The sequence below is a fragment of the Misgurnus anguillicaudatus genome, chromosome 11 (genome assembly GCF_027580225.2).
Source record: "Misgurnus anguillicaudatus chromosome 11, ASM2758022v2, whole genome shotgun sequence".
In the NCBI taxonomy this organism is placed as follows: Eukaryota; Metazoa; Chordata; class Actinopteri; order Cypriniformes; family Cobitidae; genus Misgurnus; species Misgurnus anguillicaudatus.
In genome coordinates this window covers 5,094,213-5,111,403 of record NC_073347.2, presented here as the reverse complement: position 1 = coordinate 5,111,403, position 17,191 = coordinate 5,094,213, and the positions used below count along the sequence as shown (strand labels likewise).

The 17,191-nt window shown below is 39.2% G+C and overlaps 1 protein-coding gene across 1 annotated transcript in view; it reads left to right on the top strand.

Moving 5' to 3' along the window:
• ccdc88ab (coiled-coil domain containing 88Ab) overlaps window positions 1-17,191 on the top strand; it is a 75,030-nt gene that overhangs the window by 42,852 nt on the left and 14,987 nt on the right. The window contains exons 14-24 of the mRNA XM_073872907.1: window positions 9,534-9,659; window positions 9,745-10,815; window positions 10,900-11,027; window positions 11,692-11,830; window positions 11,925-12,101; window positions 13,636-13,797; window positions 13,980-14,257; window positions 14,483-14,626; window positions 14,707-14,893; window positions 15,086-15,231; window positions 15,346-15,438. Coding sequence (XP_073729008.1) covers window positions 9,534-9,659; window positions 9,745-10,815; window positions 10,900-11,027; window positions 11,692-11,830; window positions 11,925-12,101; window positions 13,636-13,797; window positions 13,980-14,257; window positions 14,483-14,626; window positions 14,707-14,893; window positions 15,086-15,231; window positions 15,346-15,438 — 2,651 coding nt within the window. The remainder of the gene's footprint in view (window positions 1-9,533; window positions 9,660-9,744; window positions 10,816-10,899; window positions 11,028-11,691; window positions 11,831-11,924; window positions 12,102-13,635; window positions 13,798-13,979; window positions 14,258-14,482; window positions 14,627-14,706; window positions 14,894-15,085; window positions 15,232-15,345; window positions 15,439-17,191) is intronic.

Sequence of the window (17,191 nt, the reverse complement as noted above, 5' to 3'; positions counted from 1 at the left end):
AGCAAGACGATGACGACGTCTATGCAGCACACCGAAGCAGTTTTGATATTTGTTATAACACGGTAGCAGACGCGAAGTTACTTTTCACTGCAGCCCTAGACAGTGTTCTAAGTAGTTTTGAACGCAAGTTTATTTAAAAAAAAGAGCAACTTTTGGAGTTAAACAATTTCACATCCAAGAAGGATGTTTGGATATGGCAAGACATGATAACCACAGAGTTTTATAGGACCATCCTGCTAGGCATCTAAAATGTGTTGCTTTTCAATACAATATACAGCTACCGGTTTAGTTGCATAGCTTTTAGTTGCACTCGTACCTGATTCGTAGGCATTCGTAGCGCCCAATAAACAGCTCTGGGCATTTGTAAACCACGCCTCAAATACGAGAAAATGAGCATATGGTTCCCAGACCACGTCTCATTCTCTATGAGACTGCTCTGGTGTTAGCCAGGCTACACTAGGGATTTGACAGTGAGGAAATTTTCCCACCAGTTAGTTAACCTGTGACAAACTGTGGTGGAAGGGGGCTTTTAAACTGCATAGTAATGTACGTGCAGTAGTGCGCAATTTACTTTGACTTTTAAATTAGCAGTATTGCAAGGGTGGCAATTGTTTGAATGTGGTGCTTGCATTAAATCACTTATGAATGTGCATGCAGCAGTGAGCCTTTTACTCTTGAATTAGCGGCAATGAATAGGCGGCAGTTGTTTTCTGTGTGCGCCAGTATTTCTTACATGTTGTCTGTACAGAGTCTGCCCGTCCCAGCTATAAGGAATGTATTTTGGACTGAGCATCAAGACAGCCGTTCATTTTTATTCTTACTGAATAAAGACAGCAAATTAATGAAGAAGTTATTAATATTAAACGTGAAACTTAACTAACATAACAAAAATAAGCACACGCTTCTACAAACGTCTTGTCAGTTAGCTTGGCTCACTCTTATCAAGTGATGAATGAAATGTCACACCTGCCGCTGATCTGTGCTGCGATTAGCATTCAGCTCACACTGAATTGAGTCAACACTTTAAGGTTTTAATTGTAGTATCAGCTCTTTAACTAAACTAAATGATTTTATTACTATAAAACAAAGTGATTGTAGGATTAGGTGCCGCAGTGGGCAAGTGATGTAATCGCTGAACACCATGTAGTACCAGTAACTAGCGCACACCCACTGTGAATCACAATGGCTACAAATGGGAGTAAATCAGTAGAGTTCTTTTCATCAGTCTTTTCATCTGTTACTGAGAGGACGACTTAGTTTATAATTTTTACTAGGACAACCAGAATTAGGATCTTCTTGTAACAACCTCATTGAAATAGATGGTAGACAAACAGCGACAGTGTGGCTGCGTTTACACTTGGCATTAACATGCGACCTGTATCCGGATGTTGTCCACATACACATTGAAAAGACAAGTGTAAACGCGTCTGTGATCGGAATGTTATCCGATCTGTGTGTCCTGATGCAGAGGTAGTCGAGGACGCTTTGTGATCGGATCAGTGTAATGTAAACGCAATCCAGCCATCGTATCTGCATTTACAGGTCAACGTCACAAAAAACCCCACCCACTATCATCTCCTCTCACTGACAACTGTCAAAAATAAAGGACGTTAGGTCATGGAGCGCAGGTGAAAGACGCATACATTCATATTTGTGGAGCAATGGAAGGTACGCTTAAAAGTATCTTAATAAATCGATATTCAAAAGCATTTTAACACTGCTGACTGTATTTAAGTTATTCAGGCATATGTTATATGTTCCTATTCATAGAGAGATTTAATATTTAATGGCAGAATTCAGGATCGTTATAATGTTTGAGTTTCAATGGTGACATATCAACGTGAATGTTGCGCTTCTGTCTGGTCAATCGTCTGTTTCTGTCTCATTTAACACATTTTAAGTTACTTTAAAACACGTACAAACCATAATAACATTAACCAAATACATTTATTCAGTGTTGGTTTTATGCAAGGTTACTTATGTGTTTGTAAATTACATTACTTCTTACGCACTATGAACAGGAAATTTAGGAAATTGTTAGCTCTTATAATTAAATCATATTAAAATTACCAGGAAACATAACTAACAACAGTTTATGGTTAAAATATAAATATAAATATACATATAAGTTCAGGCAGAGCCAAAAGCCCGTTATTAAGGCAGAATAAAACAGTGGAGTCGGTCATGTTTCACACCGCAACACGGATTTTGTTGTTGATTTAAAGCATGCGGGTGAAAGTCAAGTACAGGAAAAGTTAAACAGGACATATATCTGCGGTAGGACGCTATAAGATTTTTAAAGATAAGGCTTTTAAAGCTAAAAAATATAACGCTTAAAATGTGAACATCACGGTTGTTAGGGTTGCTAGTTATTCTCTGCTGCTGGCTTCTCAGTAGCACTGTACAGTACAGGATTGCGGTTAGCGCGAAAACCCTAAATCATGTGGCTAAAGACAGCTGTACCCATTTTGATTGACAGCTATCCACCCAGCGCGCGTCTCCCCGCACGGGATCCGATCACACATCCAGATACAGAAGCCACATTTATGTGACAAATGTAAACGCGCCGTGTCCTGATATACGGATGATCGGATCTGCGTGAACGGATCACCGAGATCGCATGTTAATGCAAAATGTAAACGCAGCCAAAGTTACTGGCGATGTGCACGCAGCTTAATACATTTCTACTGTGATTTGGCATTTATTTTTAGAATGCAGTTATAGTTATATACTTCCCTCCACAATGAACTTGCCTAATGTTTAAACTGATGTGACAATGAGTGTGGTATGAGGGGGGTACATGTTCATTAGAAAGTAATCTGAGTAAATAGCTGGATAAGCTTTAGTTAAGCTAGCTAAGCTGCTTAAAATAAGATTTAGTTGCTCATATACATTTGATTGTTCATCAAGTTAGATTAAAGGATTCTATTATGCTTATTCACATTTTTACTTTATTTAATGTCTAATGTTGTTGCATTAAAAAGGTCTGCAAGTTACAGGGTCAAAACTACTAAGCTTAATGTAACTACAGCATATTTCTTTCATAAACCCCATTCACACAGACCTTTGGTCCCAGAAAATACCCGCAAAATTGCCAGACAAGCATCTGTGTGAACACAAACTCGTCCCATTAATCTTCTGGGATCGTTGCCGGAAAGAGGACCTAGTCAGATATACGGAAAACCCTCTGTGTGAACAAGAAGCCGAAACAATAGAACTGTGCGTTCACGCGCTCCTTTATAGTCTTATCATAAACAAAAATGCACGCGAGTGATTTCTGGAGAGAGAAATAATAATTTGCAAACTTCAGACGCTGCGTAGAAGAGAGGGCAGGACTTTCAACAGGTCACGTGTCTTTCCGGGACCATCAGATGCCGGGTAATCATGGCAGTGTGAATGAACAAAAAAGTTTGTATCTGTCAATACAGTCATGATTTGACAGTACAGTGCCACCTTCTGGTCCTGAGAAATGAAAAAAATGGGTTATACATTTTTATACATTTAAGGGCACCTATTATGCTATTACCCTTTTTTAGTGTATAGTTATGTAAAGCAAGTTGTCAGATTACTGTAAATAGGTAAATTGTTGTCCTTCAGTTACTTCAGTACACATTTGCGTAATGCCCCCCTGCTGGATAATGTTGATGTAGTATTTAGCTGCAGGTTCACTTATTTCACTTTCCTAAGGGCGTATTCACACCTGTCTTGTTTGGTTCGATTGCATCGAACTCAAGTTTGTTTCTCCCCTTGGTGCGAACCTTTTGAGCAGGTGTAAATACAGCAATCAAACTCTGGTGTCGACCAAACAACTGTAACGAGACCCAGCTAAAGAGATGGTCTCGGTCCGGTTCAAAACAAACTCTGGTATGGTTCGTTTAAGGCGTGATAAGGTGTTTTAAGGACTTGTGATACAGTCCCCGATTCGCACCAAATGTATTATGTTATTCTTACGTGCTAGTGGGAGACGCGCTAACAAGCAGTTTGTTATGTGTAGATATACTGTACGCCAATGATTTTGAGTACCTTTATTGTAATAGCAGAATATTATGCATACAAAAAGACCATCTTAGGGGTTGATCACACCAAAAGCGTTTATGGCAGTTGCAGGCGCCTTTTTTGAATGATGTTCTATGGGCAGGGAGCATTTGCGCGCTGTTTATGCGTGCCGAGCACGTTGCGGTTTTTGCCGCCAGCTGCAGCACACGCTTTTGAAGGAGCGCTGAGAGCGGAGGAGCGCCCAACGTCATTCGCGTCTTCCCATTGTCCAATCAAATGAGGGGAGAGGCGGGTCTTACGTTGTGGTGAGGGAAGTTTACAGTTGCTTTGAAGAACCAGACTCCACTCGCTTACTCTCTCCTGCGTGTTAGTGCACCTCTCACCCTCAAACAAGGTCAGAGTAAGCAACCTCTTTTTAAAGTTTCTGCTAATATGACAGTTAACAGCAAAAGAGCGCTCACGCTTCAATATTTGTTTGACAAGACAGCTGTTTCCAAGCTTTTAAAGTGCTTTTGGTGTGATTAGCCCCTAATTCTGCATTATTTCACTTTTCTGCGGTCACAGAACACAAAGCGAAATCAAAAGAAATGTCTTGCGATCCTGCATTATTTGTTATTTCATGGCAAAATAATTGCAACATTTTTAAATGTCTCATATTTTCTATAAAATTATTAATTTCTAATCTAATATTCTGAAATACAATCTTTTTTTACTTTTTTAATTATAAGCTAGTATAATGCATTATTTTCATGAGCATACATACCTGAAAGGTCTGTTTGAGACCTGCTGTCTCACATAAATGCCCAAAACCAGGTAAAGCAATGTCATAATGCATTTCAATTTACTGGTTTATAGTCCTTATATTAAGATGTTGGGAACTTGAGACACAAAAGAAAGGCATCTGTCCGATCTGTTTTCCTTTAAGGCTTTGCACTTGAACGGTCCGGTCACATACATGCATAATAATAACACACAAAATAAACGCACATTTTAGGGAAAGGGTAGTTTTGGCTATTGTGCATTACTGTAGGTAAGCCATTTTCAAACTTTTTAAAAAGTGACTGTAAAACAAGATTACGCAACGCACCTCTCTGTGTTGCCGATAAGGATTGATTCATATGTTCTCACTAATATCACACATTTATCAAATATTTATGTGGCTGATGTGGTTAATTATTTTAATAACATTTTCCTTAAATCATCCTGGCGACCCAATTTTTAAAACCACTATATGACAGCAGTCTAGGCTAATCAAAAAACAAACAGTGTATCTGTATCTTGAAGTTGAATTTATTTGTGATATATTTTCATTTGTTTACTTATTTAATTACTTGAGAACTTCTAATTAAATATTAGACAAGCATTGGTCAGTCCTTCTAGAATTTTTTTTTTTGTGGTTGTTGCGGGCAGAAATCCTTAAACTTGCGGCACGGTTTCTTAAAAAATGCGATGGAATATGCTGGATATTTATGCAATTTTATGCAATGAAATTGCGGGAACTTGCCAAAATTGCGCGAACTTGCAAAAACTGTTTGCAAGTCACTTCCAAACATTCCCATGGCAACAGGGGACATGGCTGCGCATGTGTGAAGTAAATGCAACATTTTTCAACTTTGTGCTAAGAAATATGACTTTTTGCTACGAAAATGTGAAATCATGCAAGCCCCGCATATTTTGCGAGCAGAAATCTGCAATTTATACGGCGAAAGTGCGGCGTATTTAAATAATGTGTCCCCCGCATAGCAACCCACTTTGGCTAATTATGCATTATCCATTTTGCTGGAAGGACTGATTGGTATCCTAATTAGAGAGAAAAAAAATTCTGGAAATTATCGCCACAAAATTGGTCACAATAATCTTACAACCTGTCTTACTGGTAAATTGGGAGCACACATGACCTGTTAACTGCAATTTACCAGTAAATTACCAGTAAAGACTGTATGTGTGAAAGGGACTAGTGTGAGGTGCTTTATTAGATCAGAATGACGTTCCACAGACATGGAGAGACTTTTTCTTCCTGGGCACAAGTTGCACCTTACACAAACATTCTTGCCATTCACCTCAATGATGGAAAAGTAGTGCTTATCATACTTAATGTTTGTGACCCGCTACCTTTATGGTCGTTTACTATCGCTCTGTCACTGGTGTGTGAGATTGCCTGTAAGTGCCTTAAAATGGGGCTGGGGCCAACAGCAGGAGCACCCGCTGCTTGTTGAGAAGAGAGAATGATATGCGTTTTCACGTCATTCTTCAAAAGTCTCTAACCACGCCGGAAAAGATCGCTAGAGTTGTCCTAGTCACTTTTTTGAAATAAAGTCCCTAAAGAGGTCTAGAAAGTTGCTAAATCTAGTCACCAAGTTGGCAACACTGCCTGGACTTTTTTTTACAGTGCTCGGACTGTGCATTGTGCTTGTGTGTGAACTCTGCCTCTGGTTGGCTAACAATAGAAATTAAGCCAATCATCATCAGTTATGTGGTTGTCCCACTCCCTGTAACACACACACACACACACACACACACCAATCATCATCATCATCATCAGTTATGTATCCCCCCCCCAACAAACACACACAAGAGAAAAAACATTGCAGGTCTGGTTGAGAGAAAGCTACTCAGGTGAAAATTGCTTTAGTGAGATCAATTATAGTAACACGGATCATTTTAATGTCAGTAACAGGAGAAATAGTAATGTATTTGATTACTTGTTACTGAATAAAGTAACGCTGTTTATTTATAATGCTGTTATTCCCATCACTGGTAAACAGTAAAACTTTAACTGTATGTTTCTTTTTACTACTTTAACTGAACTTACTGGTATAAACATCCATTAAGTAAACATTTTATTTTGATTAATAAAATGATTATTTGGTTGTTATATTAGCCTATAGACTAATTTCTTGGTTTTAAATATTGAATACTTACATTGAGCACTGCTGGACCTCTGGACCTTGCAGTCGCACAAAAATAATGTCACTCTGGCAATCATAAAAGATATAACATGGGTCTAATCAGATTCATGTGTTCTATTGATTTTTTATTGTGTTCGCATTAAACGTAATAAATTGAGGTCATGTGTTGTCGTTTGAGTACCCTGGTATGAAAAAGTCAGTTTTTCTTTTGAAGTACCTCAACTTTCTCACTTATCAGCATCTTATTTGCACCAAAAAGGGGTCTGTTTCTTGTTTCATATGAAACTTATATGCTTTATACTGTCATTGTGGAGCTTTATAGTTTAATTTAAAGTTTGAACAACTGGTCGCCTCACACAGACCAGTTGCTGGCTTTACCGCTGCTGGGGGTACCTGACTGTCCAGATAAAATGAGGGAATTGCACAGCTGAGGGCAGCCATCAGGGGATAGTGACTGGATGAGCTATAGATGTAAGAGTTTCATAAAATAACATTTTAGAGTATTAAAATTAAAAATCTGTACTAATCAGTTTTGCAAGTGGCACAAGTGCGACCCTTTAAAAAAATTAGTTGCACCTGCAAAAAATATGCTTGCAAATGTGACCATTTGGTCCCAGTGTAGAGCCCTGATTGAGTTTGTGTGCATCTGTGGATCTCATTTTGAATGCTCGGATCTGATATGGCATAAAATGTTTTGTAAGGCAATTGCAAAATAAAAACATCTCTGAAACATCCTGTCCAAGGCTTTCCATGCTTGTGTAATCTGATCCTGCCACTCACAGCAGCACTCAAACCGGTTAACGGTCTATTTGAAAACTCAGGTGCTGACTCATAGTGAGGTCCATACAATGCACAGTTTTCACATACATTCGTGACTGACCTCGATAACATTAGCAAGCTCGAACAACGCATTAAACTGATGCAAAACTTATGAAGGTGAGACTTTTATTGGTAAATTCACATAAATATCCCTCTGCGTGTTGGACTGTTGCCATTGTTTGCAGCTAAGAAGCTACAGTGCACACCTCCCGGTAAGGGCCGGGACATTTCCCATACACACTCTACATAAGTGACAACAAACTGGGCCAGCTTGACCAATCACAGCTTTTCAGACAGATAGGCTTTTAAAGATTCCAGAAGTGCACTACAAAAATCTATTTTAACTGTGGGTTTACACCAGATGCGAGTTCATCGATTTGCGCGAGTAGATTACATACAAAGTCAATGCAAAGAGGCGATCAGACGCGTCCTCGATGCGGATGATGCAATATGGGCGGCACGTTTGTTGTAAAAACACGCCCTATTCGCCTCAAACGCGTGTTTTTAAAAATACATACATAGGTTCAGGTCATTGAAAGTGCTTGAATCTATTTTATGCAAGAAAAAATCAATATTCCCTGTGTAGTGTAGGATAATATCATAAAAATTCTAGACTTTTTAAGCACACATGCTAAACTGTTCGCTTTAAATGTTTACATCTGTATGCGAATGTTGATTCATACCAAAATGCTTTTGTGCATAATTGTGTTTGACAAATGAAAACGTCTCGGGTTACGTATGTAACTGTTGATCCCTGAGAAGGGAACGAGACGCTGCGTCGCCCTTGCCATACTTCCTGTGTCCCTGTAACGCCGTCTTTGGCAATATTTCAGATAGCAATATACTTCCCGCATCACCCTGTCTTTGTTGTTAAACCTTACCATTGGTTGAATTTGATATACGCATTCAAATGCACTTACCCCTGAAGGCGTCCCCAAAGTGTCACCGCAGTGACGCAGCGCAAGTTCCCACGAAAGGGAACTGTAACAATGTATCTTAAAAGGTAACACGGTGTAATCTTGCTCTCACTTGAAATGTGTCCCCACATTTAGTCCTTGAATTTGAGGGTACTGGACCTGGAAAGTCCTTGAAAGGTCCTTGAATTTGAATTTAACAAAGGTGTGGGAACCCTGTTAATGCAATTAATTCATTAATTATTTTAACAATTAACGTGTTAAAATAATTTAACGCAATTAATCACAGTCTGTCAGACCACTAGCACCTTTACCAGTCTGCGCAGCGCTGCGCTTCAAGACGAACACACACCCATACTTGTGCTCCTCTTTATGATTCATGGAACTGGTTGCGTGCGTGCTTGTGTGTGATTACATATGTTTTTGCTTCATACTATGGAGGAAGAAATAGAAATATATACAGTAGCATATTTATATGTATGCATTTCTACATTTATTTCTGTATTTCTCTTTCTGTATTTCTGTATTTATTGATACTTAAAAATAAGAAATAATAAAACTCAAAGAAATGTGTAAATAATTGCACATAGAAATACAAAAATAAATATAGATATGTAGTATTACAAAAAACTAAGTACATTTGTAAAATTATTTATTTCTACATTGATGTGAATAATTTTTTTGTATTGTATTTCTGCATTTATATGTGTGTTTATTTATTTATACTCAAGTAATTTTTTGTCTTACATATCATTCATACTCATTTGTATATCACCTGTGCCTGTGATAATGTGTTGATTGAAGTGTAATAATTGCAGTCAGACCAGCAGCATTCAGCAGGTGACATTATTAAAGACAGAAGGTGTGTGTCTGTGTGTTGTGTATGTTTACACAGCTGGAGCAGCTGACTGCAGACATTGAGTGTTTGCGCAGTGCTGAGACTCTGAGCGCAGATCTGCTGAAAGAAAAAGCTCAGCTGGAGAAAACCCTGGAAACACTCCAGGAGAATTCAGAAAGACAGGTGCTCATTTAATATTTTATGTTGGAACTGTATTTGAAGAGTTTCGTTGCAAAACTTTTTTTGATGAACTGTGTCTGTATGACAGGTTAAGGGACTCGAACAGGAGAATGAACGTCTTAACCAGACCATTACCTCTCTCAGACAGCGTTCCCAGGTTAGCGCTGAAGCTCGTGTCAAAGACATCGAGAAAGAAAACCGTGTGCTTCACGAGTCCATTAAAGAAACCAGCAGCACGCTTAACAAGATTGAGTTTGAGCGGAAACAACTGCGCAAAGACCTGGAGCACTATAAAGAGAAAGGAGAAAGGGCAGAGGAGTTAGAGATGGAAGTTCATCGACTGGAGCGAGAGAAGGAGAGTCTTCAGAAGCGACTCGCCACTCTCACCATTACTTGCGAGAAGGTGGAGGTCCTAGAGAAGGAAAATGCAGAACTGGAAGCTGAGAGCAGGAAGCTGAAGAAAGCTGCGGATGCTCTGAGGAACGTATCTTTCCAGTTGGAGGTCCTGGAAAAAGAAAACTCTCAGCTGGATGAGGAAAACCTTGGGCTCAGACGCATGGCAGAGTCTTTACGCTCAACAGGAGCCAAAGCTGCACAATTGGAGCTGGAGAACAGAGAGCTTGAGAATGAAAGAACTCAACTCAGAAAGAGTCTCGAGCTGTTAAAGGCTTCATCTAAAAAGACAGAACGCCTGGAGGTGAGTTACCAAGGCTTGGATACAGAGAACCAGCGGCTCCAGAAGGCCTTGGAAAACAGCGGCCGCAAAATCCAGAAACTGGAGGAAGAATTAGTGGATGTGGAGACTGAAAACCATAACTTGCAGCAGAGCCTCGAGGAGCTGAAGATCTCCAGTAAAGGTCTGGAGCAGCTGGCACAGGAGAACACAGTTCTAGAGCAGGAAAACAATCAGCTGGAGAGAGACAAAAAACAGCTGGAGAAGGAGAACAAACGCCTTCGACAACAGGTTGAAATCAAAGACTCTAAATTAGACGAAGACAATCTGCGCATCGCTCATCTAGAGAAGGAGAATCGTGCCTTTGGTAAGGAGGTCGCCACTCTCAAAGAGACGTGCGGTCGAATTAAAGACGTGGAGAAAGACAATAAAGAATTGGTCAAGCAAGCTACCATTGACAAAAAGACACTGGTCACTTTGAGAGAGGTACGGTCCAATTCAATGAGAGATTTGTTACAGCATGATGTGTCTGATCTTATATGATGTGATGGTGTTGTTTTTTTTATTTAGGAGCTGGTAAACGAGAAACTAAAAGCTCAGCAGATTAATAATGAGCTGGAGAAGTTGACCCACGAGCTTGAGAAGATTGGTCTCAATAAAGAAGGTCTTCTAGCCGATGAGGAGTGCTCTGATGACAGGTTATTTACATGTAGTTTTTTCATAAACTTTTCATCATCATATTAGGGCTGCACGATATTAAATAAAAATTAGATTACTTTATGCAATACAGTAATGCTTTACGTTTGTAAATCTATTTGAACTTAATTCTGAAAATGTTTAAAATTCGTGAAGCTATGAAAGGGCATCCAGCAAAGCCGGCTTCAGCTACTGGCGAGAGGAATGCAAGGAGTATGGCATGGAAGACGCAGTGTCTCATTTACTTCTAAGGGTTGCTTGGTCGCTGGGCCACCCCTCTTATGCTAACCAAAGCATGTGATGTGTTTAGATGTCCCCCCCAGTTCTATGAACATATGTGTCCAGTGCTCATACAGGACACACCATATGCTTTCCTGGTCTGAAAAAGTGAGGACAGAAGCCTCTGAGTGCCACGAAGGAAGCGAGTTAGCAGTCGGTCTCTCCTGAGCGATTGCTCTCCTAAAAAAGCGGCGTCAAAAATTAAATTAAAGGAAATCACAAAGAAAATACAACCCTTAAAAATAAATAAAAATACAACAATGAATTAAAGTTAACAAATTCAAAATCTGTGTGAGATATATACAGGAATGCTGATATATATCTGATATATGCTGATATATGTGGTGATTTTTGTCAGATATCTGAAGTGAATTGTGTATCTGTCAGGTTTAAGCTCCTGGAGTCAAAACTGGAGTCTACGTTGAAGTCTTCTTTGGAAATCAAAGCGGAGAAGATTTCTGCTTTAGAGGCTCGACTGCAGGAGTCCTCCAACCTCAACCAGCAGCTACGGCAGGAACTCCATACGGTTAGCCAAAAAACAAGCCAGTGTCTGAGGTTTTTTGCTAGCCGGTAGTCTTCAGTAAATTTTTAATTCTTTGTTTAAAAAAACCTGTCGGCAGGTGAAGAAGAATTATGAGGCGCTGCGTCAGCGCCAAGAGGAGGAGTGTATGGCCCAGAGCTCGCCCTCTAGAGGACGGGAGGACATACAGAGTGTCAGTAAATGGGAGAAGGAGAGTCAGGAGGTCACACGTGAGCTGCTGAAGGTCAAAGATCGACTCATTGAGGTGGAAAGAAATGTACGTATCAACTCAAATCACAAGATTTAACTGAGGATTCTGAAGGGCTTTCTACACTGAATAATTTAATTTAGTTTTTAAAGAGTGACCGCAGCAATGCAATGTAGCCATGAGTTTAGAAAAGTTTTAGAGAATGTAAATGAGTCGCAATGGGATTTAAGTTAGTGGTCACTCGATTTGTCGCAAGCATGTGAGATAATTTGAGGAAATTTCCTGTTTTGCAGTAGTTGTTTCTGCACACAAACAGGTTTATTTTAAAAAATGAAGAGTAAGTACTAAGATTAATACATTATAATAATGTGAAAACCCAGCTAAAGTCACAGAATTAAATGAGATTTAGAGCATAGTCAAAGCAGTCATGACCATAAAAATGAAATTTTTTTCTAATCGGGCCCTCAACCTAAATGGTTTTGAGACCCATGCTGTAGGTAATTAATTATTTGTCACGTCAAATTGACTCCATTATGTTTTATATATAAATTAATTGATGCTGATAATTCATTTTATTACTACAAATACAAATCATCATAGTAAATGGACATGGTAATTCAAGCTCTTGTGGTACTGTACATTTGATTTAAGGGTTTTTATGCTTTTTAGAAAGAGGCATTATAATAAATAGACCTGTTTAACAAGATTTTTTTATAAATGTGTCATATATCACTGAAAACAGAAGAATCAGACCAGACAATTATGTTTCAATTGTGCTGCAGTTTTAAAAATAACCCAGCAGGCTATCGATTTGACATCAAATGTTAGTCAAGACTTGATCAAGATCCTCTATAACTGTATGGACGGTATTTTTATTCCAGTGGTGATTGGGTAAAAATAGGAAGTTAATACCAACACTGAAATTGATTTAGTTTATATGCAGGCCAATATGTTTGCAATTCAGTTTACATATCAAATCAGTGTCATGGTTTAGATGTCAAATTGATGTCACATGGACATCACAATGACGTCAATAATTTGTGTGCTTCATAGATATTTACTGCGTAATGTAATTTCTTTTTCAGCCTTATTAAGTTTAAGTAGCATTTTTTTCCTAGCTGGGGCCTCAAAAAGCATCCATATTCTTTTGAAACATGTCCCAGTGGCCAACAGATGTTTCAAAGGACATTAAGATTGACATCAAACATTGACATTTAAAAACAGGTCAAACGTCAGGGTGTAAACTGCCAGCTATATGCTGACGACACAGTTATTCATGTGTCAGCAAAAACAACTGCACTGGCTGGGCAGCAGTTAACACAAGTGCTACACAACATCTCAAGATGGCTTCAGCTGCCCCATCTAACTCTAAACGTACAGAAAACTGTTTCAATATGTTTTTCGATTAACCAGAGGTCCCCTGACAGCATCTTTTGAGGTTCATTTAGACTATTCAATAAAAAAAATCCAGATTGTGGTCAGACTTTCACCACTAATAACATAACCAGTCGCAGACTCACAGCACACTTCAGTGACATTTAGGATTGACATGTATGATAAAAGTGCATTAGTGAAATGGCTTGTATTGTGTCTGTTTGTGTAGAATGCCACACTTCAAGCAGAAAAACAGGCCCTGCGGACACAGTTAAAACATCTGGAGTCTCAAAGCAGTAATCTACAGGCTCAGATATTAGCTCTCCAGCGTCAGACGGCATCCTTACAGGAGAACAACACCACCCTACAAACACAAAACGCCAAACTTCAGGTGACATTCATCTCTTTTCTACTGGAATTGTCTCTATGAAACGCTGTCACAACTTCAATGAAAGCATTTATTGGTCAGGGGCTCAGATCACTGACTTTTAGCAATCATGAATTTGTGTCCTGCGACTTCTGGTGGCATTTGTCTAAAACGAGACAAAATTTTGTGCTGTTTTTTCCCGGCAGGTGGAGAACTCCACTCTGAACTCTCAAAGCGCCTCGCTCATGTCCCAAAATGCTCAGCTGCAGGCCCAGCAGTCCAGTACAGAGAGCGAGAGGGACACGGCCGTTCGGGAGAAAGAAGAACTACGCACAGTCTATGATCTGCTGCTAAACGATCACGAGAAACTATCTGCCCTCCACGAGCGTCAGGCGTCAGAGTACGAGGATCTTATCGGTAAACACGGAGACCTGAAGAGCAGCCACAAGACCCTGGAGGTCCAACACCGCAGCCTTGAGAACAGGTGCAAACCAAGTTGCTCAGTTGTTGTTTTATTAAGTATTTAAAATAGTATTAGACTTTAACTCGAACCCTAGCCTGACTAAAATGCACCTAAGCTATTCAAATGAAAAATTATGAAAAAATGTTTCGGCTGCGTGTTGACGAGGTTGCTGTCGGTCTGGCACTACTCAGATTTTTGATCAAACAAAGTGACACTGTTGCTATTTGAAATGTGATGTGTGTGCAGGTATAATCAGCTGTTAAAGCAGAAGACTGATCTAGAACAGCTGGAGCGAGAACTTAAATTAGAGCGAGAGAATATCATCTCTGAAAACAAGAGTCATCAGGACACGGCCACACAATACCACAAGCTGAAAGAGGACCACGACACGTAAGCATCATTATGAGGGAAAGACTTCTGAACACTCTTTAATAATGTCTGACTCTCACGAGTGTACGTTACCCTTGTAGGCTGAATTCAACGTATCGTCAGCTGCTAAAGGACAACGAACTTCTGCAAACGGATCATAAAACGCTGAAGAGTCAGTTGAACGCGGCCAGACTGGAGCAGACGCGTCTCGAGGCAGACTTCTCCAAACTCAAAGAACAGTACCAGCAACTGGACATCACCTCCACCAAACTGACCAACCAGTGCGAGGTATACACATTTCAATATGAGCTCACATGGGTTTGCATGTAGAGTAGTGTTTACAACACGTTAGGAGAATCTTGACAGATTTTCTTCTCTCGTATCCTAAACAGCTCACACTACAAGCTGTGTTCAGGAGGGAAAGATCGTTTTCTTTTGGATATTTTGTGCTGAAGGATTTGTGTGGATTTTGTCTTGCAGTTATTGAGTCAGTTAAAAGGGAATCTGGAGGAGGAGAACCGGCATCTGCTGGATCAGATCCAGACCCTGATGCTGCAGAATCGAACCCTGCTGGAGCAGACCATGGAAAGCAAAGACCTGTTTCACGTTGAGCAGAGACAATACATGTGCGATATCATCATTCTGCTATTAATCTGTCCATGGTGAAGTTATTTACCTGTGTACCTGTATCCTGACACAGTGTGTGTCTCTCTCTCTTTCTCTCTCTCAAACACTTACAGTGATAAATTGAATGAGCTCAGGAGACAGAAGGAGAAACTTGAGGAGAAGATAATGGACCAGTATAAATTTTATGACCCTTCCCCTCCACGAAGGTAAATGTGCTCTCTCTCTTATTCAGGTATGACAGCTTTAGGTTTAATTTGGGTATTAACATGATTGATGAAGTTATGAGACAGATCATGTTTTCAAAGTATCCTTTAGACCAGTGATTCCCAACTGGTGGGCCGTGTAGGCGAGGTAGACTATTGACAAATGAGTTTTAAATCTTGTTATTTTCACATTGCGGCGTTTATGTGCGCAGTTTGTGCCCCCTCTGTCTCTGTGTGCATGCGCGGGTTTAAGGGGACTCAATAGGGCACATCCGAGAGACGCGTTCCTAAAGCATGCGTACATCAAATTTTTCTGCTCTTGACAGAGCACATATAAACAAAATGATCTCAACAGTATTAATTTTCTAATAAAACATTTCTTTATGTCTTAAGTGTATGTATAGAGATTCAAAAACCAGTCTGTGCTGGTCTTAAAGAGACAGTAACCTCAATAAACCTACTTAAGTCTGTGTCATTAATGTTAATCAAACAACCTAAGACAAAGAGAAATTCACTTTTGTAGCTCTGAAAAAAAAATATATTTAATTCATAAAATAAAGACAGCGTTATCATTCACTATTCAGGCAAAAAAAAACTGGCTGGTAAAAAGTCTCTGTGGCAGGTGGATTTCTAAATCCACCTGCCACAGTGGCTGGTGGTCAAAAAAGTTAACTTCAGGCCCTGCGGGCAACTATAACAGACTATAAAAATGTGTTTGGGAAAGTCTTATATTGTTTTAGCTCCTCCCTACAACATATTAATATGATTAATAGGTTAATGATGATGTTATAAACCAAACAGAAAGGTCTTTATGATTTAAAAAGGAAGCATTCAAGTGAACAGTACTAAACAGTAGCGAACTTGAAGCAAAAATACATTTCAGCAAATGCAAACTTCAATCAAACATAATAAGAGGTGAAGTATAGCTTTAGCCTACAGAAATGCTTATTGCTTTAATGTAGGGAGTTCCTCTTCAGACATTTTTACGCTGTTATATTTATAATAGCCTAGTTCATTGTTCGCAGTTCATATTTATGATCTTATAGTCCATTTGAAAATTTTCGTACAAACTGACTGGATCCTTCAGAAAAACACCTTTCACTGTTCAGTGTGCAATCAATTAATTAAAAATTAATATGACGTTAATTTTTAAAAGTGTGCGAGGTCCATGCACGTCCTCCGCTATCAACACAGAAATAGCAAAAAGCGAAATCGGCTAAATAAGAATTAAATATTATTATAAAACGGCCAGTTCTGGTTCTTCATTCTGATTGGTTGAAACGCGTTCTCAGCTGTGATAAAACTCACCGGTAAACCCACGGCTCAAACCGTATTACATAGCTTGTATCACTGCGCCACTGTTGTTGTGTACTGTAGAAAATAACTGTCAAAATGTCGGATTTTGTTGTCAATTTTGATTTATTGGGTGGGCTAATTATATTATATTGTATTAATTATAATCCTCAACAATTGAACAATTAATGGCGATATCCAGATAAGTGTCAATAAATATTGTTGAGTTTTCTTGTTAATGCTTCCGTGAGGAGTAGTTGTACCGTATATTATCCACTGGGTGGCGATCTTACACAACAACATAAACACTGATGCTTTCACTCAACACTTTAAACCTCAAGTGTATTTTTGGATCAGCGATCTGAATCGGATCTCTAACAAAAGTCATTCACAGAAATGGAATTATCCCAACATTTTGCTCAAAATTTGAGAGGATAAAAGAACAATTGAAGGTAGGGTGAAA